This window comes from Neolamprologus multifasciatus, chromosome 8, assembly GCF_963576455.1.
Source record: "Neolamprologus multifasciatus chromosome 8, fNeoMul1.2, whole genome shotgun sequence".
NCBI classification, from domain to species: domain Eukaryota; kingdom Metazoa; phylum Chordata; class Actinopteri; order Cichliformes; family Cichlidae; genus Neolamprologus; species Neolamprologus multifasciatus.
In genome coordinates this window covers 20,755,982-20,780,460 of record NC_140446.1, presented here as the reverse complement: position 1 = coordinate 20,780,460, position 24,479 = coordinate 20,755,982, and the positions used below count along the sequence as shown (strand labels likewise).

General features: G+C 41.7%; 2 protein-coding genes across 2 annotated transcripts in view; one reads left to right on the top strand and one right to left on the bottom strand.

Moving 5' to 3' along the window:
* shisa9a (shisa family member 9a) overlaps positions 1 to 1,736 on the bottom strand; it is a 71,595-nt gene extending 69,859 nt beyond the window's left edge. Inside the window, exon 1 of the mRNA XM_085170924.1 lies at positions 814 to 1,736. Coding sequence (XP_085027050.1) covers positions 814 to 1,328 — 515 coding nt within the window. The 5' untranslated portion in view covers positions 1,329 to 1,736. The remainder of the gene's footprint in view (positions 1 to 813) is intronic.
* Positions 1,737 to 4,924: 3,188 nt separating this feature from the next.
* cpped1 (calcineurin-like phosphoesterase domain containing 1) overlaps positions 4,925 to 24,479 on the top strand; it is a 54,765-nt gene continuing 35,210 nt past the window's right edge. Inside the window, exons 1-2 of the mRNA XM_085170925.1 lie at positions 4,925 to 5,167; positions 15,091 to 15,309. Of these exons, the coding sequence (XP_085027051.1) occupies positions 5,104 to 5,167; positions 15,091 to 15,309 (283 nt within the window). The 5' untranslated portion in view covers positions 4,925 to 5,103. The remainder of the gene's footprint in view (positions 5,168 to 15,090; positions 15,310 to 24,479) is intronic.

Here is a 24,479-nt window from a genome sequence, read left to right as displayed (position 1 = left end):
AGACTGGAGTGGAAGGAATATGCGGTATCGGTTCCTGTTCATAAAGACTCTTAATAACAGGAGATGCGATACATTGCTCTTGTTGCCCGGAAACCACGTGTGTGAAGTGTAACGTGCACAAGTTCATCTATGATGTTTTATGGCACGGAGGGGTGACAAATTAAAGGAAAATTTAGACTGAGTGTGATGCCAAGGCCACCACGTGAAGCCAAAATAGCTTCGATGTTCTTTTTGCATGTTGGCCTTGGCTTGCTCTTCGCTCTCCAAGTCTTTGCTCTAGACCAAAATGAGCTAGCCTGTAATTTGTGGACAACATTGGTCTGGCTTCTCGACACTTAGACTTTGCTATGACTAGATCACAACCTAAGACACATCATTTTGATACTCAGTGACCCAAACCTGTAGAAGAGCACTCTTATCGGGATGAAAGGGGTTTGTCATAAGACAAAGGTGGTCAACTTTGCAGTAAGTCTTTCCACTAAAGGGAGACAAGGAGACCCCCACCCTAATGAAGAGGTCAAGGGTTTGAGTTTTTCCTTTAATTTAATTTCATAAATTTATGTGTGTTGTGTGTGGTGGTGGTGGTGGGGTGCTCTGTTAAGACGACAAGCACACGTCCACACGTTGCGCGCTCCAGATCATTGCGCGCGTAGGCTACTACTGCAAGTCTCTTTGTAAACAAGCGCACCGAGAGAATCGGACAGAGAGGGAGGGAGGGAGGAAGAGGGAGATAGACACACACAGATAGAAGAGAGAGAGAGAGAGAGAGAGAGAGAGAGAGAGAGAGAGAAACCAAGAAAGAAAGAGACCCACCTATACATATTCTCTCTCTGGGGTCGGTGCGCCTTTTCCAGCCCCAGCTTGGTGAAAATCCCCACAAGAGCCATAATCGCCACTACTCCACAAATGACGTAAACTATTAAGTTCGTCTTGTCTTTGGTGCTGTCGTGAGGCTTGTTCGTTTTCTTGTAGGGTGTCTGCCCGCTCTTCATCCACATCGGGGTGTCATAATTTGTACAGGTTTCCTGGTCGAGCCGCGACTCCTTGATGGAGCAGCAGAAGCGGAAGCCACAGGTACCGCAGCAGTACAAATACACGCCCGTTTTGCAGATGAACGGCGGGTCATACTGGCCCATCACGTCGTAGTAACCCCGACACTTTTCCTCCGTGTGCGGGGTCTGCTCGGACACGCTCTCCTCCGGCGTGGAGCCGTTCGAGGTTGCGATCATTACGAATCCCCCGAGTGCTCCTGGAATCCCGCCAGCCTTGCACACGAGAGCCATAAGTTTGAGCAACAAGAAGCAGGGGAGAAAGTGTTTCCCTCTCATTGTGCTCTCTCCTCCGTTCAACTTCGCGCGGAAACGAAAAGACCTGAAGAGAGGGGACAGGGCGCACGGTCATGATATGCCGAAAAGTCCAGAAATATCCGCGCTGATGAACATATTTGCTTGCGTATCTTTATCCACAAACAAACGCGCGGAATAAAAAGAACAAACAAAACAAAAAACCCTATGTGGATTAAACTTGACTTAACTGAACTCCTCTCCAGCGAGCGCGCACTTAGACGCCTTTCCCAAAAGGTTTTTGTCTTTTTTATCAGGCTCAGATTTTGCGTTTTCGGGAGTGCATCACTCCACTCCCCTGTCTGTGCGCACTTACGCACGGGAGTAGGCAGAGACACAAGCCACACCGAGGATGAGAGCGCAGTGAGCGAATAGAAGAGCCGAGGGTGGGAGAGCCTGGTGCACACACACACAAAACGGAGGGGAGGAGGGGGAGGGAGTGAGATTGCAAGGGCTGACTCCGAGGGAGAGAGAGAGAGAGAGAGAGAGCCTTTATTGTGAAATATTATGATAAAAGCGTCTATGCACATCACTATTACGCTCTGCGAGGAAAGTCGTGGGAGCCCCATTTTTTTAATACTTCCAGTCGTAGGTTGCCATTGTTGGAGAAATCGTGAAATCACAAGTAGCTTAATGTGTTACAATAGGCAGCGGCTGGCAGAGCTTCTAAGAACAGGTGATACATTTTGAAACAACAAAAACAAAAAACCACACAACACCTATAGATCCCAGGGGACATCTATAGGAGACAGCAATCTGGCCCATCAAGACCATAACCAAGAGACACAACCCCGTAACGAGTGATATTCCACCACAGGCAAATGTCTCACTCTTGTGGTTTTTGCCAAAGGTGCTCGGAATAGAAAAATATAAAATGACATTTTTTAAAAAAGAAAAATGTACGTATTTGTCTGCCTCAGAGCATAATCCTCACAATTTGTATCAATAAACCAGGCGAAACAAGAGAAATCTGAGAATTTGTTTCGGGAAAAGGGAAAATTCAATAATTTACCAAAAAACAGAGATCCCCCCCCCCTCCAAACAAACAAACAAACAAACAAAAATCAACACAAAACAAAAATAAAGTTATGAATGTTTTGGCTTGTAGGGATATTAATCCACCCGGACTCTTGTAGAGTGAGTTTCTCAGTCTTTTCTTTGTGGCGCTCAAAGCGCAACACAAAGTAATTTTCTTCTATCTATCTATCTATCTATCTATCTATCTATCTATCTATCTATCTATCTATCTATCTATCTATCTTTTATATATTATTTTAAACACATGTTCTCATTTAGATGTGTATGGACCTGACCGAACATGGCATCAGTGGATGCAAATGTAGTGTTTGCTTTGGTTCGTGGATCATGTGTGAGGGGATGTGGGATCATTTTGGGAAGTTTTTTGTTTATGTCTATGTGCGGAAGATACTGCTGTTAGATGAAGGTTTAGGGGTTTAACTTTGATTGGGGAAGGTGGCTGAAAAATGAGTTAGATACTCCAATATATTTGAATGAATGAATGAATGAATGAATGAATGAATGAATGAATGAATGAATGAATATGACTAATTAATGGATGAACGAATTAATAACTTTACCAATTACTGACACAGGAGATGGATAAAGCCGATACCCAGACATGAAAATAAAAAAATATCCATCCATTACTTGTTTCTTACTAGATTGTGTAAGTTCTTCAAATGCAATTCTTTTTCACCACAAACAGATGCTGTTTCAAGTGAAAACTGCCTTCATTATAGGTTAGGTGCAATGAAAAATCATAAAAATCGAATATATTTCCACATGCAAGCCCCTCTGTCGCCTCTGATGATTCATTTTCTGGTTAAAAATACGATTTCTAAAGGACCTTCGATGTATTCAAACTGTCTGGCGAGCAAGAAAAAATCTTTGATTTGCCCTTATTCAGCTAGTGTTAAAGCATGCAGACAATCAGCGCAGTGAGGAGGACGGGTGTACGTGGCTCTCTCCGTGGTTCTGAAAGACTCTATCCTCTGTCCAAGGTTCTTCTTTCGTGTGGTTTCTTATTTTGCCATTCTCACACACAGCTAAAACACGTAATGGTGTGGACGATGCAGATGTTTGGTTTGTAAAAGTCTATCGGAAGAAGATGCGAATGTTTGATGACTTGACACAGGAACTCCCAGAGAGCAGCCATTTGGCTTTTCTACGTTTAAAACCCACCAACCAGCCAAATGGCTGGTAATCTTTTAGCTAATATCCTGGACTGAACTGTGAACTGCTGCTTTTGTTATGTAAATAAGGTGGTGCTGAGCCGTTAGGGTTAGGGGTTAGGGTTAGCCTAACCCTAGGGTTAGGGTTAGCCTAACCCTAACCCACAAGGAAACTTGTGTTTCTGTTTGCCATCTTAGGGAGAAATCAACACACATGGGTGTATTTCCTTTGTTGCTGAGATTTATTGATAAAAACAGTACAAAAAAAACAACAAACAAAAAAGTTGTGGAGGGTTGTGTCCAAAGCAACTGTTCTTTTCTTGCCTTCTTCCCAGCCATATGAGAGTGAGCCAACTCTCTTGCAAATGTACCTCCCTTGCCAAGATATGGGAAGACATTGCAAATGTACTTGGATTTTAGGTCGCAAGCCACCCAAAACTTGATCCCAAACTTGTCAGGTTTACTTGCTATATACTGCAGGGTTAGGGTTATACTGTGGGTTTCACAGGTTTGCTGAGCAGCAGCCTAGTAGACCCCGCAAGAGGACAATTTCATTGACCTCAACAGGAAAGGAAGTTCACAGCTTTTAGCAGCTCCCCACCCCCACACACTAACAAAGAGGCAGTTGGCAGTTAGCCACCCAAAACTTGATCCCAAACTTGTCAGGTTTACTTGCTATATACTGCAGGGTTAGGGTTATACTGTGGGTTTCACAGGTTTGCTGAGCAGCAGCCTAGTAGACCCCGCAAGAGGACAATTTCATTGACCTCAACAGGAAAGGAAGTTCACAGCTTTTAGCAGCTCCCCACCCCCACACACTAACAAAGAGGCAGTTGGCAGTTAGCCACCCAAAACTTGATCCCAAACTTGTCAGGTTTACTTGCTATATACTGCAGGGTTAGGGTTATACTGTGGGTTTCACAGGTTTGCTGAGCAGCAGCCTAGTAGACCCCGCAAGAGGACAATTTCATTGACCTCAACAGGAAAGGAAGTTCACAGCTTTTAGCAGCTCCCCACCCCCACACACTAACAAAGAGGCAGTTGGTAGTTAGAAATCAGCAATCATTCACACACCCCCACTCCCCCACTCCTCAAGTAACAACCTAATTTACATATGAATTGATGCTAAAAGACTAGCCAATTTAGCTTCCACTTGGCTGACGTGGGCTTAGAAAAGCCTGGGACTTCCAGTGTTGATCGATTTTTCCCCCTTTTGTTTTCTGATTTATAAACGATGAGTTGTGGCTAAAACGATAGCATAATTCTCTTTCTTGTCGTTGAAACTAGTTAAACAGTAAGCATGAAGCTTGTATCTGGTTTAAAAGTTTGCGGGAAAACCTGTTAAACTGACTTTTTTTTTTTTCGCTTATACTTGCCTTAACTGGTATTCACACTGGGGGCCGCTGCAGTGACGATCACATACACACTCACAAATAGGCTGTTTAGTCGATCGCCGAGAGTCTCGGGTTTAGCTAGCCGCAGGAACAGCTGAGAAACATAACAGCTACATAACCATCCCACTCGGACCTGCCAGTTTGCTCTGGAGACGGTTTAACCAAGCGGGTGTTATGGCTCAGAGTGAGAATATCTTTCTCAAGGCAAAACACCGGACATTCAGCGGACTCACTGAAGGTAACTGACTGCCTTTAGCTGCTTTAGCTCTGCCGGCTAGCCAACTTCTGTGAGCTAACTTGTCAGCACCGGTGACACAGGTTGTTGGTGGCTACAGGTTAATATTCTGACAGAGGGAAAGCTGTCACTTAGGTTTGCGTAGCTTTCTTTTAACCAACAAGCTGACACTGTCAAACACAGGAAGACAGAATGGCTAGCTAGCTAGCTCATGTTTACAAAATTAAAAGTAGGGAGCGTGGCAATCTTGTTCTTGCAAAGAATCAAATCGGGGCAATCCGTACACACAGGGGTTGCATCTATTTCGATTTGCATTTGTTTCTAACTCTGGTGCAGAAGAGCTACAGAGCTGAGTATTCATTCCTGCAAAACTTACAAATAAAACCCATGCTTGATTTCGGCTGCAGTCTGTAATTAGTCATTCATTTATAGCTAAATCAAGCCCTGTCCTCGAAGGTTGAGGCAGACTTCTTTCAGTCGAAAGGGTTTTCTGTGCCTCGGAAGAAACTGAAGGGTGAATTAGATTTAGATGGTTTACTCTTAAGTGGCATAGTACAGTCCTGCCGTTAAGATATTCAAATATTGAAAACATGATCACAGCGCCCACAGCTATGTGTTTATGAGCTGCTGCCCCTCCTGTTTGTTTTACTTTATTTAGCACCCCCTGCTGGAAGCAGGCTAGTATGAGGAAACTGGGGGGCAGAAATTGAGATCTTCAGTATTTTATTATTTGCAGCCCATTCACTTTCATCTGAAATGATCATAAGTTTTGTTATGTGGAGTCCATGCAGTGGCCGAAATCAGCGCGATTGGTGTTTGACTTTGCAAGAAGGCTGCTGCTTATCTCTGGGTGTGAGAGCACTGCCAGTTTCTTTTATTTTAAAATATGCCATTAAAATACACACATACCTGGCTTCACAGAGTAAAAACATGTTCACTATAAAGTGTCCTGAATGTAATAAAAAGGTTTATTTATTTATTTTAATGAGGTCAGTTAAATCTTTTGTATCTGTTAGAGTTATTCAGTACTCAGGGGCAGGACCAGCATTTTAAGGGACATATGTTTGCATATTGAACTTGCCTGTTTCCTTTGCCAAGAATATTCCATCCAAAGTTTATATTTTCAGGAAGCAAAATTCACATCAAAGCATATTTAAAGCTGGTGCAAAATTAAAAAAAATTCTGTCAAACAATGAGTTCAAAGATGTGACAGTTTTTGGTTTTAGGAGGTTAGTTCACAGCTATAAAAGTGTACCTGAAGCATTTCAGTGGGTGGCTCCACGGTGTACTGGTTAATACATTCGCCTTGCATGCAGAAGATCCCCAGTCTGACACCAGGAGGAATTGCAAACACAGTCTGAGAGGGTGGTGCAGGATAAATGGGAGGATTTTGTCAGAAAGGGCATCCTGTGTAAAACAAATCTGTGCCAAGTCATGCAGATCTATTCACTGTGGTGACCCCTTGGGAAATGAGGTAGCGGGTAGAAGTACCAACAACTGAAACATTTCAGTGCCGATGTCAATATTGACATTTCTGTCAAACTTATTTAAACATGGTAACCTGGCAATGCACTCTAATCCGGATTGGCTGGCACACCTTCTCCATACACTGGTCTTAAGTGGAATTTAGTGAAAGTACTTTCATTTTGCATATGCAAATATAAAATTATCATCAATAGGGGGCTTCCACATTTTGCTAACCTTCTACTTAGTGGTTTTATTTATTTAGAGATGTTAGATCACTCTATTGATACCTGAGAGGAAGAGAGAGCCAGAGCGAGTGAGCTCTGACTTTGGCCATTACAGGGGCTGGAGCTAATGGCACAATTTAATTCCACACCGTGGTCCTTCACCACACTAAATATCCCCTTTAGATTTAGCATGGGGGAGATTCAGGAGAGGAAAAATCATTAGAAAGTATGTGCTGTTTTATGTCACGCTCCATTTTTCTGTGGCCCCTGAGTACCCCCCGGCCTCACACATCCACAGCTCCTCTCCCTGCTCTTGCAAACTTTTGAGGATTTTTCAAAACTGGGTGGTGTTTGGCTCAGAGCTGGGGGTCAAGTTACACTTTAAAATGCAGCTTTAGTCTTTATCCTCTCAAGAAGTAAAAATGCTGACAGACTGTCACAGCCCGCTAAGATAAAAGTAGGCTTTTTCCACCAAACTTAAGGAGGACTTTTATGCTCATTTCCATATTTTTATTTGTGAACTGTTTGCATGAGTCACAGTTCAAAATGATGCTTATTTATCAAACAGTGGCAGCCCCTCACTGCTCTCTGTCTGAAACAAGCCTTAGCTCCCTTCCCCCAGCTTTTAAGCAATGGTACTATGCAAAAGTCTTGAGACACACACACATTTCTTTATCTTTATGCAAGGAACATCTGCAAACATCCATGGGAAAATGGTATATAAGGAAAACAGTTTGTACAATTCTAACAAGCTTAAAAGTCCATATTTGGCAGCGTGTTTGAGATCATCCTCATGCTCAAAAATGAAGCTGTTGGAAGTCTGACACTTTCCAGATGGTATTGCATGGTGGATTGAAATCTGATGGTGCTTTTCTGCACTCATAATTCATCAGTTGTGACAAGAAACAAACACCTCTGGCTGAAATGCATTCCCAAACCATGATGCTCACTGCTTTATGTCTCTCCCTACCAACCCTGTACATGTTGATGGTGATTTGAACCAAACTTGGATTCATCACTCCACGAGACCTGTTGTAAGAGACTTTCAGTCTAGTTCTTGTATAATTTGGCATACCTCATACCCTTCTTGACAAACATCATTGGATAGAGACTATTTCTGATGAGGCTTCAGTGAAGTAGATGGATGAACTGAAGGGCTAGCTATGTCAGATCTTTGTTGGATTTTTGCTCTTTTGGATTCCTGGATTTGTTTCTTTTGGATACTGTTCATGCTGTAGATCAGGCACCATGTTCATTCACTCATGAGCTGCTGTAACATGAATCAAATGGCTGAATTGCCACCTCAGCATGCAGTCAGGTGCTATGGAGTCTTGCTAATGACCTGCTAATTTTATTCAGGTGTGTTGCAGCAGGGACACATGGAAAAGTTTCAGGACACCGGCCTTCGAGGACTGGAGTTTGAGACCCCTGCTGTAGATAGTCTTTTTTTTTTTAAGTGTCTGCTACTTTTGGCCTTTTTCCAGTTTCCTCAAAATTTTGTATGGACACACTGCACACCATGCCAACATATACCAAGTTTTTGGCTAATAGGTTTTTAGTTTTTGCAACAAACTGCTGGTGCCTCTCTCGATCCATTCTCTTCAAGTTATTCCATTTAGCCTACAGCCAATCCCAGCTACCATAGGCTGTTTGAAAAAACAGCCTATGGTAGTATTGTAGTTATCCAAAGCACAACTTTGAGTGCTGAAAGTCTCAAACGGTTGCTCAAGACCACTTTAAAAAGAAACAGAAAAGTCTGCCTCATTGGGAGCAAAATATGAAGACGTTAGGGATTGCTTAAGACCTTCGCACTGCGTTCTATATATTGCTGAAAGTCTGGAAAAGATATATTAGGTGCTTCTAAACTTTATGTTACATTGATATGGCCAGCCTCAGGTTGAATTCAAAATTCATCAACCGCACTCGCTGTGTAGTATAAGCTGAGATCAAGGCTGGGCTTGTTTGGATCGAGGCATTCTAAAGTAATCGGGTTGATGATGATGATAATCATAAAAGCAAAATGTGTCATAAATGTCAATTACACCGAGTTCGTCATTGTTGAGATTTTATGAGTTTTCCTCCCAGGAGCAAGGCAGTTTTTGTTTCTCTTTTTTGTTGCTCTTTCTTTTCTTATCTTTGCTCGAGTTTCTCTGGAGGACAGAATTATCGCCGACTCATTTGGGAGAGTGATACATGGAGAGCATGTTAAACACAGGATGCTGAACAGTTACAAGCCCCCGCTGAGTGAGAGTGAGGGGATTTGTGCAGAATGCAGATGTGGGCTCTCCACGATGACAGCGCAGTGCATAACTACAGTGGTACTGCTTCCACATCCTCCGGAAACTCACCGAGTGGAGTAGAAAGCTGTTGTTTACACCTGCTCTTAGTATCTGTCTGTTTCGGGGGAAACGGCGAGCCTCCATTTCCATATTACTTTGGCGGGCGTCCTTCATGTCACGCCTTGTCATTACCATCAGCCAAGCCTCACTGAGTGTCTGCTTGTCTCTTTTCATGGAAAGGTGGGCACTGTTTGCCTTGTAAATGAATATTTGAGAGTGACTAGATTGTAGGGCCCTTCTGTTGCGTAATATCAGGATTATGTAAAACACTCTAACGTGTATCTCGCTGTTAATTATTTAGCATTGGTTACTCACAGGGAGAAAGCACGTACATCTCTTTCCCACCGACGAGGTTTAATTCCCAGTCCTACATCCTGATCCACGGCGCTTTTAACTAATCAAGTGTTGTGCCAATTCCAAGAATGAATATGATGAGGTTTTCACAGCAGGCCTTCCACCGATAAATGAGTAATGCTGTGGTCACACCTAATTCATGAAGCTTTAATGTCTCTGCTCATTACATTTTTTTTTTTTTAAAAAGCATCATATAGTTTATTGGTATAGAAACACCAATGTTATGTGTGTGTGTATATATATATATATATATATGTATATATATATATATATATATATATATATTAGGGGTGCAACGATACACAAAATTCACGGTTCGGTTCGATACTTTGGTGTCACGGTTCGATATTTTTTCAATACAAAAAAAATGTTCATGCCTTTTTAATTAGTCATTTATTAAAATTATAAATATATATTTTAACTCAAAAGTACAGTTTTTAAATTTAATGTCGCTGAAACAACAAAGTAATAAAAAAAAATCTATCTGATCGAGAAATCACTCATCTTAGTAAAGATAGTTTTAGTTAAAGAATTACTTTTGTGTACATTTCAAAGAACATTTTTGCTTTTGAAGGTGAATGACGTGATTTCTCTCATCTTTATTACAGAGAAATGGCTCTTTCCAAAATAAAAGCTATACTATATGCTTCTTCTGGGCTATATTCTCAGCAGCATATTAAACATATCAGGTCACCATAAGGAGAATCATGTGCTAACGGCTGTCTAAATGACTCGGGTGAAGTTTGTAGCATGCGTGCTTGTTGTTTTTGTCTGCTTCCACTTGTCTTTGCACTAGGATGATGTCAGAGTAAATGTGCAGTCATATTCCTTGTGTTCCCACTAGTGCTGTCAGCGTTAATCTCGTTGAAATGACGTTAACGCCACAACACGGCAAATCTCCGTTAACGAGCTACCGTGGATCGCCCCGTGTGTGGGGCTGGACGGCGTCAACACGTTAATGAGCTAACTGTGCTAACACACTAGTTCCCACCCATGTAATTGAGCATTGCGTGGCACATCCAGCATACTGTTTTACTTTTGTCCATGACGCGCTTACCTTCAGGGTCATACGTCACATGAAAACCAAAATAGTTCCAAACGCCAGATCTGAATTAGGGTGGGGGAGGTTCAATTTGCCATGTTGCAAGGAGAGCTTTAGCTTATGTCTCGCTAGCTTGCCCTGCGCTCAGTGGAACTGCGCTCGACAGTGCAGCCTAGGCGGAGTAGTCGAACGCAGATCCACTGAGCTCTCAACACAAACAGCATCATCAGAAGAAAAGTTGATAAAATAAATTTAGTATTGTTCGATACATATGCATACCAAACCGAAAGCACTGTATCGAACTGTTCAATATACGAGTATCGTTGCACCCCTTATATATATATATAAATAAATATAAATTTAATTAATTAGTGGGGGGGTGTTCAATTAAAAATGTAAACTATAGTTTTCTTCATCACTGTGTCACACAAATTCGGTTAAGCTTCAGGGGTATTGCAGACTGACTCAATTTTGTTGTCATTTTATTGTGGTTTTTCACAAACCCACGTGGCTTTGAAGATGGCGACTGACAGCAAGTGGGCAAAACCTTGAGGACCATCTTTGAAGCAACCGCTTAAATGCAACAGTATCACATGTTCATATGCAAACAATGCTTTTGATTGTACTGCAGTATTCAACCACTGTTTACTTGGTGTGCTTGTCATTACCAATGCATGCCATCTCAGAGGTCCTCAGTTGGTTTCAGGTCCTGTTGTCACTTTTATTTGCACCAAAGCAGATAAAATGGATTCACAAATGTTTGTGGTTACTAACTGGACAGATTGATATCCATGAAGTTAAGCTGAATTCCTGTTATGCTGTCATGATACAGCGTTCCCTTAATTTGTTTTTTGAGTGTTGCAATTAGAAGAGGTAATTTGTTCACTAGCTGGTGGTTTCAAGATGGCTTTTTGAAACCACCTCGGGCACACACTGTTTACTGCCTCACATGTGATTGGTTAATGGAACTCAAGCGACAAAGTGGAGGATACACAGAAATCTAAAGGACTGCACTTGATTATTGTAGTGATTTGCACTCACTATTCAATTCAATTCAATTTTATTTATATAGCGCCAAATCACAACAAATGTCACCTCAAGGCGCTTCATAGATACAGAGAAAAGCCCAACAATCATATGACCCCCTATGAGCAAGCACTTTGGCGACAGTGGGAAGGAAAAACTCCCTTTTAACAGGATGAAACCTCCGGCAGAACCAGGCTCAGGGAGGGGCGGTCATCTGCTGCGACCGGTTGGGGTGAGAGAAGGAAGACAGGATAAAAGACATGCTGTGGAAGAGAGACAGAGATTAATAACAGATACGATTCAATACAGAGAGGTCTGTTAACACATAGTGAGTGAGAAAGGTGACTGGAAAGGAAAAACTCAATGCATCATGGGAATCCCCCGGCAGCCTACATCTATTGCAGCATAACTAAGGGAGGATTCAGGGTCACCTGGTCCAGCCCTAACTATATGCTTTAGCAAAAAGGAAAGTTTTAAGCCTAATCTTAAAAGTAGAGATAGTGTCTGTCTCCCGAATCCAAACTGGAAGCTGGTTCCACAGAAGAGGGGCCTGAAAACTGAAGGCTCTCCCTCCCATTCTACTTTTAAATACTCTAGGAACAACAAGTAGGCCTGCAGAGCGAGAGCGAAGTGCTCTAATAGGGTGATATGGTACTACAAGGTCATTAAGATAAGATGGGGCCTGATTATTTAAGACCTTGTATGTGAGGAGCAGGATTTTGAATTCAATTCTGGATTTAACAGGAAGCCAATGAAGGGAAGCCAAAACAGGAGAAATATGCTCTCTCTTTCTAGTCCCTGTCAGTACTCTTGCTGCAGCATTTTGGATTAACTGAAGGCTTTTCAGTGAGTTTTTTGGACATCCTGATAATAATAAATTGCAGTAGTCCAGCCTGGAAGTAATAAATGCATGAACTAGTTTTTCAGCGTCACTCTGAGACAGGATATTTCTAATTTTAGAGATGTTGCGCAAATGGAAGAACGCAGTCTTACATATTTGTTTAATATGTGCATTGAAGGACATATCCTGGTCAAAAATGACTCCAAGGTTCCTCACAGTGTTACTGGAGGCCAAGGTAATGCCATCCAGAGTAAGAATCTGGTTAGATACCATATTTCTAAGCTTTTCAGCGCAGAGTACAATGACCTCAGTTTTATCTGAGTTAAGAAGCAGAAAGTTAGTGGCCATCCAAGTCTTTATGTCTTTAAGACATTCCTGCAGTTTAACTAATTGGTGTGTGTTATCTGGCTTCATGGACAGATAGAGCTGGGTGTCATCTGCATAGCAGTGAAAATGTATGCTATGTCTTCTAATGATGCTGCCTAGGGGAAGCATGTATAATGTAAACAGAATTGGTCCTAGCACTGAACCCTGTGGAACTCCATAATTAACCTCAGTGTGTGAAGAGGACTCTCCATTTACATGCACAAATTGGAGTCTATTAGATAGATATGATACAAACCACTGCAGTGCAATACCTGTAATACCTACAGCATGTTCTAATCGCTCTAATAGGATATTATGGTCAACAGTATCAAATGCTGCACTAAGGTCAAGAAGGACAAGCACAGAGATGAGTCCACTGTCAGAGGCCATAAGAAGATCATTTGTAACCTTCACTAAAGCTGTTTCTGTGCTGTGATGAACTCTGAAACCTGACTGAAACTCTTCAAATAAACCATTCCTCTGCAGATGATCTGTTAGCTGTTTGACAACTACTCTTTCAAGGATTTTTGATATGAAAGGAAGGTTGGAGATTGGCCTATAATTAGCTAAGACTGCTGGGTCTAGAGATGGCTTTTTGAGTAAAGGTTTAACTGCAGCCACCTTGAAGGCCTGTGGTACATAGCCGATTATTAGAGATAGGTTGATCATATATAAGATCGAAGAATTAATCAATGGCAGGACTTCTTTGAGCAGTTTTGTAAGAATGGGGTCTAAAAGACACGTTGATGGTTTGGAGGAAGTAATTATTGAAGTTAACTCAGAAAGATCGATTGGAAAAAAAGAGTCTAACTTAACATCAATGAAACTAAGAGTGCTCTAACTGTGTGTTACAAACTGAATAACAGAGCTCTGGGCACACAGTGAGTCCCAGGAGAGAGAAAACAAGGGGTTCAGTTTTTAACATCTGAACTATAACCTCGTTCATATGCAGCAGTGAATAATCCGACCTTGTAAACTGTAGTTAACGGACAAAAAAGATGGATTTTAGATGATCAGTTGCAGCTGTTCAGTCATTAAATGTTTCTGATTCTTTAGTTCTATTTCTTATTATATTTCTATGTGAAACAGTAGTCTTACAATACACAATAGCTAACCTGACAGTGTAGGTTTTGTATCTTAAAAAATCCCTAGTGCTGTGGCCCCAGCGGGAGAGTGGTTTAGGCCTGGTGTGCTGCTGGGCTTCAGTACTATAGTGAAAACCCTGTTATTTTTTTATTTTTATTTTTTTGAGATTAGTCATTTGCTTTAACTGATTCTTTTTTCGGGGGGGGGGGGGGGGGGGGTGTCACCAGAGAGCTCAGCTCAGCTTATCAACAATTTTTATATATATATATATATATATATATATATATATATATATTATTATTACAGTGCTGTGCAAGCATCTCAAACCACCCCTCACTTATTTACTTCCAAGGAGCCAGACTTACCTGTATATTTTTTTAAGTTGTCATTGAGCAGTAGTTCTTAGACTTTACGAAAGTCTTTCAAAGTTTTTCTTTGGACGTTGGCTGCTTTTTCACTCATTTTCAGTCCAGTTCTTGGTCTTGACCAATTTCAGAGGAATGTTTTTCTTTTTATTTGTTCTGTGAATCCTCAGTTATTTAAAAAAAAGCATCTAACTCAAAGGATGAATCAGACAACTTCGCAAAGATCTGTTAGAAGATTTTTTTTAAAAAACAGACATAACACAAAAGCACATAACTTACTCTGTATTCCTTAGTTGAGTCAGCAAATAATACATGACGTAACAGTTTAAGAGGCATGAAATAGTATTTTTGCAGTTGATTCCCATGAGTTGTTAGCATCAAACTTGCATGTTTTGGCATGCTGTGTGTCCTGAGTGGAAGACAAAAGAGTGGCACTCCTAAAAGCTGTCTACACCAGATGAACAGTATCTGAAAGACATAGTAAAAACCGTAAAACAACAACAAAAGGAACAGCAAAGATCTGACACAGAGCCTGAGAGATGCATCTGGCTCTTCAGCTGATCCGTCTGCTGTTCACTGAAGCTTCATCAGAAATGATGAGGATGGAATTAAGAAAAAACAGATTTGAATCCATCGTACAATACTGTCTTGAAAGCATCTGATCGGCGACATCTTCCCTTTTCAGCATGACAATGATGTGAAGTAGTGAATTTCAGGTGTACTTCAGCTGTTTCCTATAATGCACAACAATTAACTGAGTAACCTGCATTGTCGTAATATTTAGCTAAAAGAAGCTTTATTCTCTTTTCGTTTTAGACGCAGAGCACAAATGGACTGGACCATTTTTCTTCATCCAAGCTGCAGACCCCCAGCTTGGGCTTATGAAGGCCTGGAGGGACGGCGACTGTGACGGCGGGGGGGAAGAATGGGCTGAGGAAGTGGAGCTCACTAAGCAGGCCGTGGAGGCCATTAACCAACTCAGACCCAGGCCGAGATTCATGGTGCTGTGCGGCGACTTGGTCCACGCCATGCCAGGTAGGGGTTAGAGCACAACAAAGAAACATTTACAATTCTTTAAAAATGTTGCAAGGTTACTAAATGATTGTGTTAGTGGTGTAATATTTTATAAAAATGAAGAGGTAGGCTTGACAGTTTTTCACACGGTAAAGTTTTACTGGGCAGTCTTTTTTCATTTTTCAAGGATTCAGAGATTTTTCAACAGGTGTTTAGGGAAAGCACAGAGCGTCCTTCCTGCTGTTCCTTCGTAATGAAACTCTGAAGTGCATCGCCTTTCGCTAAACACTAAATTACTTTTAACTTAACTGAGCGAAAGCACAACAGCCAAAAGAGGAAAAAAAGAAAGCCACAGCAGCGATGAGAGGTTCCCAGTGGATGTACAGCCATATGGACAGGAAAAACAAGATAGCAGCATCAACCAGTTTGACTGCCAATTATCTGCGAATGTTTGGGGACATAATGTGAACTCACAGATGCCGAACTGCATGAGATTTAGCTCCGCTTAGCCTCTTATGGTCTGACCAGATTATACAGTAGCGGTCCCGGGAGTGCTATCCCATCGCATCTGGGATGTCACTCCAGCCTGTTCAAAGGCTGCACGTATTTCAAAGTGTTCAAAATGTCTTTCCCAGGTTACAGATAACAGCATATTATTGAGAACCACACGCTGTGATTTCATGCACTGAACAGCATTTCAACAATACCGCTTGCTTCACACTTCATTTGGTAATTTTCTCTGTACGTATTTGCTGAGGAAAGAATACAAATTGAATGACTTCGTTAAGATGTAAGTGATTCGTCTAGACTGTTTTGGTCTAAGTTGATGTGAGACGTCTGCCATTTTGGCATCTTTGAAGCAGATGTGAAGAACAAGGGGTGGATCCGACTAGGCAACTGAGGGACACTGAATACTAATACCCTGCTTTATTGTCCTTTTTGACAATTGGGAACCATAAGCCACAAAATGAACCTCATTTTGTATTTAGTAGAATTTGAAAGTAGTGTTTGAGATGATCGACTCTGCAATAAAGTGTTTATTGAGGTAATAAAAAAAGGGCTCTTGAAAGTCTTCCCATAGACTTTCTTTTTGTACCCACAAGAGTCGCCCCCTGCTGGCTAATTGTATTTCATGGTGCACTGTGCTTTTCTTTTTTGACAAGATTCTCAACACCACTGTCTGAAACGTAACCCCAAACCATGACAGAGCCTCCACTGTGTTTTACAGATGGTTGTAGACACCCACTGTTGTATCACTTTTTCTTTTCTTTTTCACTTTTTCAGTGCACAACATGCTGAGATGCTCCATATTCAATGTTTTCAGCTACTTTGGGATTCTTTGGGAGACAAAGAAATGTGTTTTTGTAAAAGGCTGTCAGAAATAAGGATTCTGCACAGTTATGTGAAGACATAGCATTGGTTCACCAATCATTTCATTGGAATGAAAATGAGTGAAAAAGCAGCAAATGTCCAAAGGAAAAGGTCTGAAAGACCTTCAGAAAGCCTGGAGAACAATTGCTCAGGACCACTTTAAAAAAAATTGCAACTCAGGCCCTCAGAAGAAAGTGTGAAGAAATGAGGGATAGTTCAAGTTTTTTTTTCACAGTTCTGTATAATGTAAACTGTGTGCTTATATTTGCCTTTATAAGCTGAAATGTTACTCAGTTTAAAACGGCTGCTGCATTGTGATCTAAACTGTGAACATATCGTTTCGGTCTGATGTTTGACTGGTGTTACTGTACGAAAGATCTGACTCTACTTACACTTCTCCCACTGTGGGTTTTAACTTATGATATGATTAGACTTAGATGAGGGAAGCCTCGACATCCCCGATAAGTCTCTTTAACCCAGTATGAAATACATCAGTCATAACAGTTATGCTTTTTCTGTTAAGCATGGTCACAAAGAGTGCAGGGCTCACCTGACCTGAAAAATCAGCACATGTATGCGTCTCTGCTAATATTAAAATGGCAACTGCCAAGCATATAACAGACATGTTTTTTTTTTCAAATTCAGACTCATTTCCCATGTGTGGTTATTAGTTATGTGTGAGTGAACATGTATATCATTGTTTGTCTTGAGTTTTAAACCCACCCCATGCAGCACCTTACATCTGTGTCCACTGCTGCAGATGTTTTCAAGAGAAACAGAGTTTTGTGATATTTATGCAAATGTTGAATGTAAACATATATATTGAGATAACCCTGCTCTAATTCATTTATTCCACGAAGAACATCAGCTTTGGGACTGTTCAGCCTCAGAATAGTTTTCACTGAGGGTAGTGAGGTAGGTTTGAGCATTAGCTTTCTTCTGTTTCCCAGCCAGAGTCTGTAAACAACGTATTCCCATTTGACAGTAGCTGATATTTATCTATGAAAAGCAGAAGGTTTCTGTCTGTTCTCACGATGCTGATGCTGATTAGGATTTCGGCTATCGATCAGACCAGACAGGCTTTAAATTCTCGCCCAATTTAAAGGAATCCGTGCGAGAAAGCTGCCGCTGTGTTGCGGTGCTACGACTCTTGCAGCTTGAAGGCAAAAAAAAGAAAGTTAGTTAGTTCTGCCCATGAAGTCTAGTTTGAACACATCAGACCCCCCCTGTGACAGCATGCAGTATTTATCTATAAAAAAAACACCTGGATGCCTTCAAGCTATTTGCAGGAAGAGAAGATTTTTCTTTCACTTACTTTTTTTATTGTTATTTTTTTAGTTGAATTATTCAGTAGAAGTCTGCTAGCTGCAAATGAAGGTTTGTTAGGCTATAAACAGTATATGTGAATGGGCTGCACTTGATTCTGTCTCTGTCCTATTCTCTGAGGTAAAGATTGTAGCTATCTTGAAAGCAGCACAGCAAACCTGTGTGTGTGTGTGCCACAGTGGCAGCTGGTTACCCCCAATCCTGTCACCTGATGCTTTCTGAATCGTAACTGAATTTGAAAAAAGCTGCTTACCTTAGAAATGCCTGAATGTGGAAACGCTACAGTCACTGTGTTGCCCACCTTGTCTGATACCGAGACACCAGGTTTGACTCGTGCTGCGTCCAGTCCTCCCCTCTGCTTGTCTGTTTCAGTAGAACGTAGGATGATTTATACCACATAACCTTTAAATAGAAAACAAATTATTATACTCTTAAGGTAAAGACATCAAATTTACACTTTAGCTGAAGACGACGGCTCTGTGTTCTTGATTTTCTGAGTGTGCAGTCTGACTTTACAACAGGTTATGAGGATTAATGCTTGATGCAAAAAAAGCGCCGCAAGCCGTTAACCAATGCAGACTACCTTTGCATGAAAATTAGGGGTCGTAGGTATGGCGCCTACCTGCCTGGCTGGCCTCCAGGAAGGGACACTGAGAGAAATCAGCAAGCAAACCTGTCTCCCTCCATCTCTGCATGTCCTTGCTCTTTCTCTCTCTGGGCTCTGGTGACATGTTTGATTGGATCGTGATGAAAGTTTTATTCTGCCTAATCCTGGAGACCATGTAAGATATTAAAGACAATAAGAATATTTATATGTGGAGCAGTATGCCATTAGTAAAATGTCCTTCTGCTCCCCATTTTCTAAAATTTGACTCGAAGCAAACTATTCATATTCAGCAGAGATGTGGTTTGGCTTAGTCACAGAGGTACGCTTGCCCCCCCCCCCCCCCCCCCCCCCCCCCCCCCCGTCCATTTTCTTTTTCTTTTTCTGGGTCATAATGACCACCAATTTTAGCTGCACAGCCACAGTCATGAACCCTCCCGGAGCTGTCTCCTACTATCATCTAGCTGAGTCTGGCTGTAGGCATCCAAGTCTCCTTATTATGCCCATGACTGCACCATTTAAACCAAAAACATGTCCACATTCAGTTACCCCCCCGACACACACACACTCGTCCCCATGTTCCTGCCATCTCCCCTTATGATCACTCGCATTTGGAGGTCAAAGCGCGACCTACTTCGCATGTCGTCGTACAGTAAATAGTGTAAGCATCAGGTTTAAACCTAAAGACCTCAGGGACCTTTCAACGCCGCGGCATCAGCTGCTGTTACTGTTAGCACCAGCAGAGCAGGTTGTGCGTGCCATCCTCATTACTCGCCACGTCTGTCACTCGGCTGGCAACTGGGCCGCCGCATTGGTAGGAAGGAGGGAAATAGGTATTATAGCCGAAGCTGCTCCTTCCGTCTCTCGGCTGACATTTCCCCTTAAACTGTTTTATTTACAATACAGAATGAATGTGTGGCGGCCAGGGGAAGCTGGCTGTCAACCGGCATTGTCAACGCCGCTGCCTGTCGGCGACAGGAAATTGGCAACTGTATTTCTGCTCCTACAGATTTCATCTCCCTTCGCCGTTGCTCCTCACAGTGTCTTTTCTTTTCGGTCTCTTTCCTCTATTATCTGTCTGCTTGCTTTAGTAAACAGCTGCGGTAACATGCCTCATACCCTATTTTGACAACCTTCATTTGCAAGTCTGACACATACGCAAACATGCTGATTAATTCTTGCCTCTGATGAATCTGTTTGAAGCATCTATGTGAATTAACTGTGTGTTGAGGGTGTAAAGGTTCTGTCTTGTAATTGTTAGGGGAAAAGTGTATGTGTGTGGGTGTAAGTGTCAGTTTCAGGTTTAAATTTATACTGTAGGAAAACTGCGGGCTAAGTGGTGATGTCTTGGTATAACAAATGATCTTCCTTATCAAAGACTTGGGTGGACTGACGGATTTGTTTGCGTCCCATCACAGTGGTCCACAAGGAGCGACCCATTCCCCAAAACGAAAAGTTGTAGAAAGAAACGCGGGCCAGTGTCTCATCTAACGTCATCGTGTCATCCAGACCTTTACTGATAGCACGTTCCTTGATTCTAATTCCCTATCTCCTCTCCTCCACAATCCCAACTAAACCCCCAAGAGATGCTTTCTCCTCTCAAGGACTTCCTTCAATCTCACCTAATTTTCTGTCTGCCGTTGCCGCCTCTCCCTCGCTTAATTTCACTTTCCCGTGTCTTTCTCTCACTTACTTTCAAAGCTGACAGATGAAGAGGATAAAGAGTAGGAGGGGGTGGGGGCAGCAAAGGGAGGTGGTGGGGTGGGGGAGCTAGATATAGAGCTGATTAGATTAGAGAAACATGCTGGACTTGACACTCTGCTAATGAGCACTACAAAGGATTCAAGCTGTGTCTCTGGGGGTTCTTGAAGGATGTTACGCATAATACAGCAGGGAGAAATGTTTAAGTACGCATGTACACGCCCGTGTGCAAAACTCGGAAAGGTGAAGGAGAGGTTGCCTTGGGACTTCCCTGTCCCCTCTCTGTATTTGTGGAAACTAAAGGTGTACTAACTGCAGTTTTCTTGGGTGATTTAAACGTTAGTTTTTTCTTTTTTTTTGGTAAAAGTCTGACCTCACAGTTGATCCACTGATCAATCCGGTGACTGGATTGATCAGTGGATCAAGTGGAATCACCAGTTGATTGAAAAAAACAGGGTTTTGGTGCCTTATCCTAGGGCTGTGCGATATGACCAAAATCTCATATCCCAATATAAGAATTCTATCGTCCCGATAAACGATATAAATCACAAAAATGTAACATTTTCTGTAAATTTTGTGACTCTCGGGCAGCTCGACTTGCAGGAAGTGTTTCCAGCTGCACATCATGTAGCTGGAGTCGAGTGTTTTAACCGATGCATGAAACGATACATTTTTAGATATAAGTTGTAAAGGCCGCCGTTTTCTTTGTGAGTATTTATTACACGGCGTGCTGCGGGGAAAAGCCTGTTCTAACGTTTGAGTCTAAGGTTTATTTTTTAGCACCTGGCGGCTCTTTTTGCTTCTCATCCGTAAATAATCTGCTGTTTCACGTGATTCAGTTTATTTTGAAAAGTCTCAACATGATCTTGAGCTTTATTGTGAAAGGTTTATGTGGAACATAAACAAGCGGACACGTGACGTGATGGTTTTACCGTCATTGTTGCTAACCACAATGCATAAAACAGGCGCTTGTCCGTCTGTAGTGTGGTTATATAAAATATAAGACAAAGAGAGAACTTTAAGAAATTAATACAGCCACTACAGTGACCATCAAAACGATGAACAAATATTGCCATAAACAGTTTATTTTGCGACACCACGAAACAAACAATAGCGTAAAATGAAACGATAGACGTTTTTATATTGTCATCCGATATATATCGTTATATTGAACAGCCCTAACTTATCCGAGTCCAAATTATGATAGCAGTGTGATTAAATATAGTAGTCTAGACATTCTTTCCGTGAGCCACATCCTCTGGGCCTGAAGGTCGGAACAGCGATAAACACTTGTGTTTTTGCATTGGCTGCTTCTTTCAGGCATAACGTTGTCTTAATCAGATCTGGGACTGCTTTTTGGGTGACAGAGAGCTCCACTCAGTCCCTAATACTATCTTATAACTTTTAGGCCTGCTGCCCTTTCAAAGAAATTCATTTCAGACACGTCCATCAGTGATCCCACCTGTTGAGTTCAGTTACAAGCTTTACACATCATCTTTTTTGGTAAGGCAGCATTAGGTAAGGTCACTAGTATTGATGAGTCTGCGCTTTTGGAAGAACAAACTAATCACACTAATTGCAATGCACGGTTGATGCTCTCTAACAGAGAAAAAGTAAAGACACAATGTTACCTTTAACCAGTGCAGGCTTAAAAATGATTGAAACTGTAGAAAATTAATTCTTGAGCTTATCTTTAGCAAAGAAATCGCAGCATGTTTCAGATGATAGTTCACAAGTTTTGGAGTTTAAAGTGTTATTCTGTGAATTTCTTCTCAGCCATAATTAATGGTATAAAAATACTCACTATGGCTGCTTCTCAAAAAAACTTTACTTGTGTTCATGGAGTCCGGCTTCATAGTTCTGGACTGCAGCTATTTGTCCTGCTTATGAAGCTGTTCTCTAACCGAGTCGTGTCGCAGCTTGAAGCAGATCTATCATCCCAAGCTGCAGTCCATGCCTGCTTAGTTAGAGTCCCATCCATGATGCTTTCAATGGTGGAACGAGAGATGCTTTGGAGAGGCAGCTGAATGTTAGCTTGGTTACCAGCAACTAAACTTTCAAAATACCCTCACGACCACTTTATTGGGAACACCTGTAAATGCAAATATCTAATTAGCTAATGACATGGAAACAACTCGATGCATTTAGGCATGTAGACACAATAAGGTCATGATTTACTTTATGACCACAGTGTACCCATCTTCTGATGGTTGTTTCCAGCAGGATAATATTCCATGTCACAAAGCTTAGTTTTTCTTAAACTAGTCACTTTAACATGGCATTGTAAACGGATGGCCTTCACGGTCACCAAATCTCAGTCCAATAAAGCAGCGGTCCCCAACCTTTTTTGCGCCCGACAATATTTTCATGGACCGGCCTTTAAGGTGTCGTGGATAAATACAACAAAATAAAACTAGTACCGGTACCGAAAAAAAGAAACTTTATTCATAACACACGTGAAAAGACCAAGGAAAACCGAGTAAACGATAAAAACGATAACAAAATAATGCTGAAAACCGATAAAAACCCTGAAAACTATACATTTCACACCTGAGCCTCAACTCTCGCGGCCCGGTACCAAACGACTCACGGACCGGTACCGGTCCGAGGCCCGGGGGTTGGGGACCGCTGCAAAAGAGGACCTTTGGGATGTAATTTGTGGATGCGCAACCAACAAATCTGCAGCAACCTTGTTGAATCTATGCCACAAAGCATTAAGGCTTTCCTTACTGGTCCAATCCAGTACTAACAAAGTGTACCTAATAAATCAGCCTGTGAGTGTAAATTTAAGGGGGCTGTCGACTAGTATTAGTACAGTATAGTTTGTACAGGGCAGATATATCAGTTGCCAATATGTACTTGGGCAACTGTAGAAAACACTATTTACCTTATTTTGCGTTTGTGAGATTGTATGAAGTATTTAATATAACATCTTCACTAAGATCTTGCCAAACACCAGTGCCACATCAGCACAAACACAACATGTCGATGCATGCTTGAGTTAGTCACAAATATAGAGGCCACAAAATACAGTGGTAGAAAATGTATACAACAGCAAGACCCCAGGCACTGAGGACTCGACAGCCAGTCTTTAAAGGAAATTGAGAGAAGTGTTACAGTGTTGGACAGGCTCAATGAGAACCTGCCAAAGTCTCCTGTCAGGGTTTGAGAATCAGTGTTGCAATCTCATTAAGTGAACAAGGCCTTTCAGTTAGAGCCCCACGGGGAGTGGAGAGCAGCATTGTGTTTTTATTTGCGTATACCCTACATGTGCTGCATATTGCAGGGAGGAAAGTAGGGCAAGACAATGCTGGCGTTAAAAATGTTTGTATGAAATGGAATTTCTCTCTATTTCTTATATATGAAAAATCCTTATCATTTATTTAATTTAGTGATGCACAACACATCTGCTTTAACTTCTTCTTTCATATTTTATACGTCCATTTGGGCAAATTACATATAGTGCTATTAAAAGGGAAGTGAAGAAGAACGTAATGCATGACTAATGTAACCAGATAATTCTAAATTAAGATTTACACCAAATAACCGAGAGAGAGATTGTGGTATATTGAAGACACAGTGGTTGTTCCTGTTTGCTGCTACAGACAGAAAAAACCCATCTGTGACTTAAAAATAATTTCCTTTTAAGTGCAGCAACACATCTTCATCCAAACGAGCTGCAGTTGTTTCACTGAGCCTGTTATCTTACTGCAGTCACTTACACAACACATCACTGTTAGCTGAAGCAAGATATCTTAAATGCAGATGGGGCTTGGATGGGGATTGGTTCGAGCTGTGTCACAGAGATTGTTGATTCATGCTTGTACTATGTCAGCAGATGGCTGTAATTGAGGGCAGGCAGGTGGTGGTGTGAGGAAGCAGAAGGCAGCACAGCGTCCCAGCCACTGTGTGTCGCAACCAGTGCTATTTATTCACATTTATTTATCAGGAGAAACGTAAGTGTGGCTAGATGCTGTTGTTGAGCCCAAAATCCAGTACTTTTGATAAGTGTGAACGTTGCATAGGCTAGTCGAGCACAGCGTGACAGTCAATCTCAAAGGGCAGAGGACGTCAACATCTTTCGACTATTGTTGTCGTTCTCTCCGGTCTCACAGAGACACTGGATGTTTTACAACATATTTGGAAAAAGCCTCTGCACCACCTCATAAATCTGTGCGTTTTTCCGATT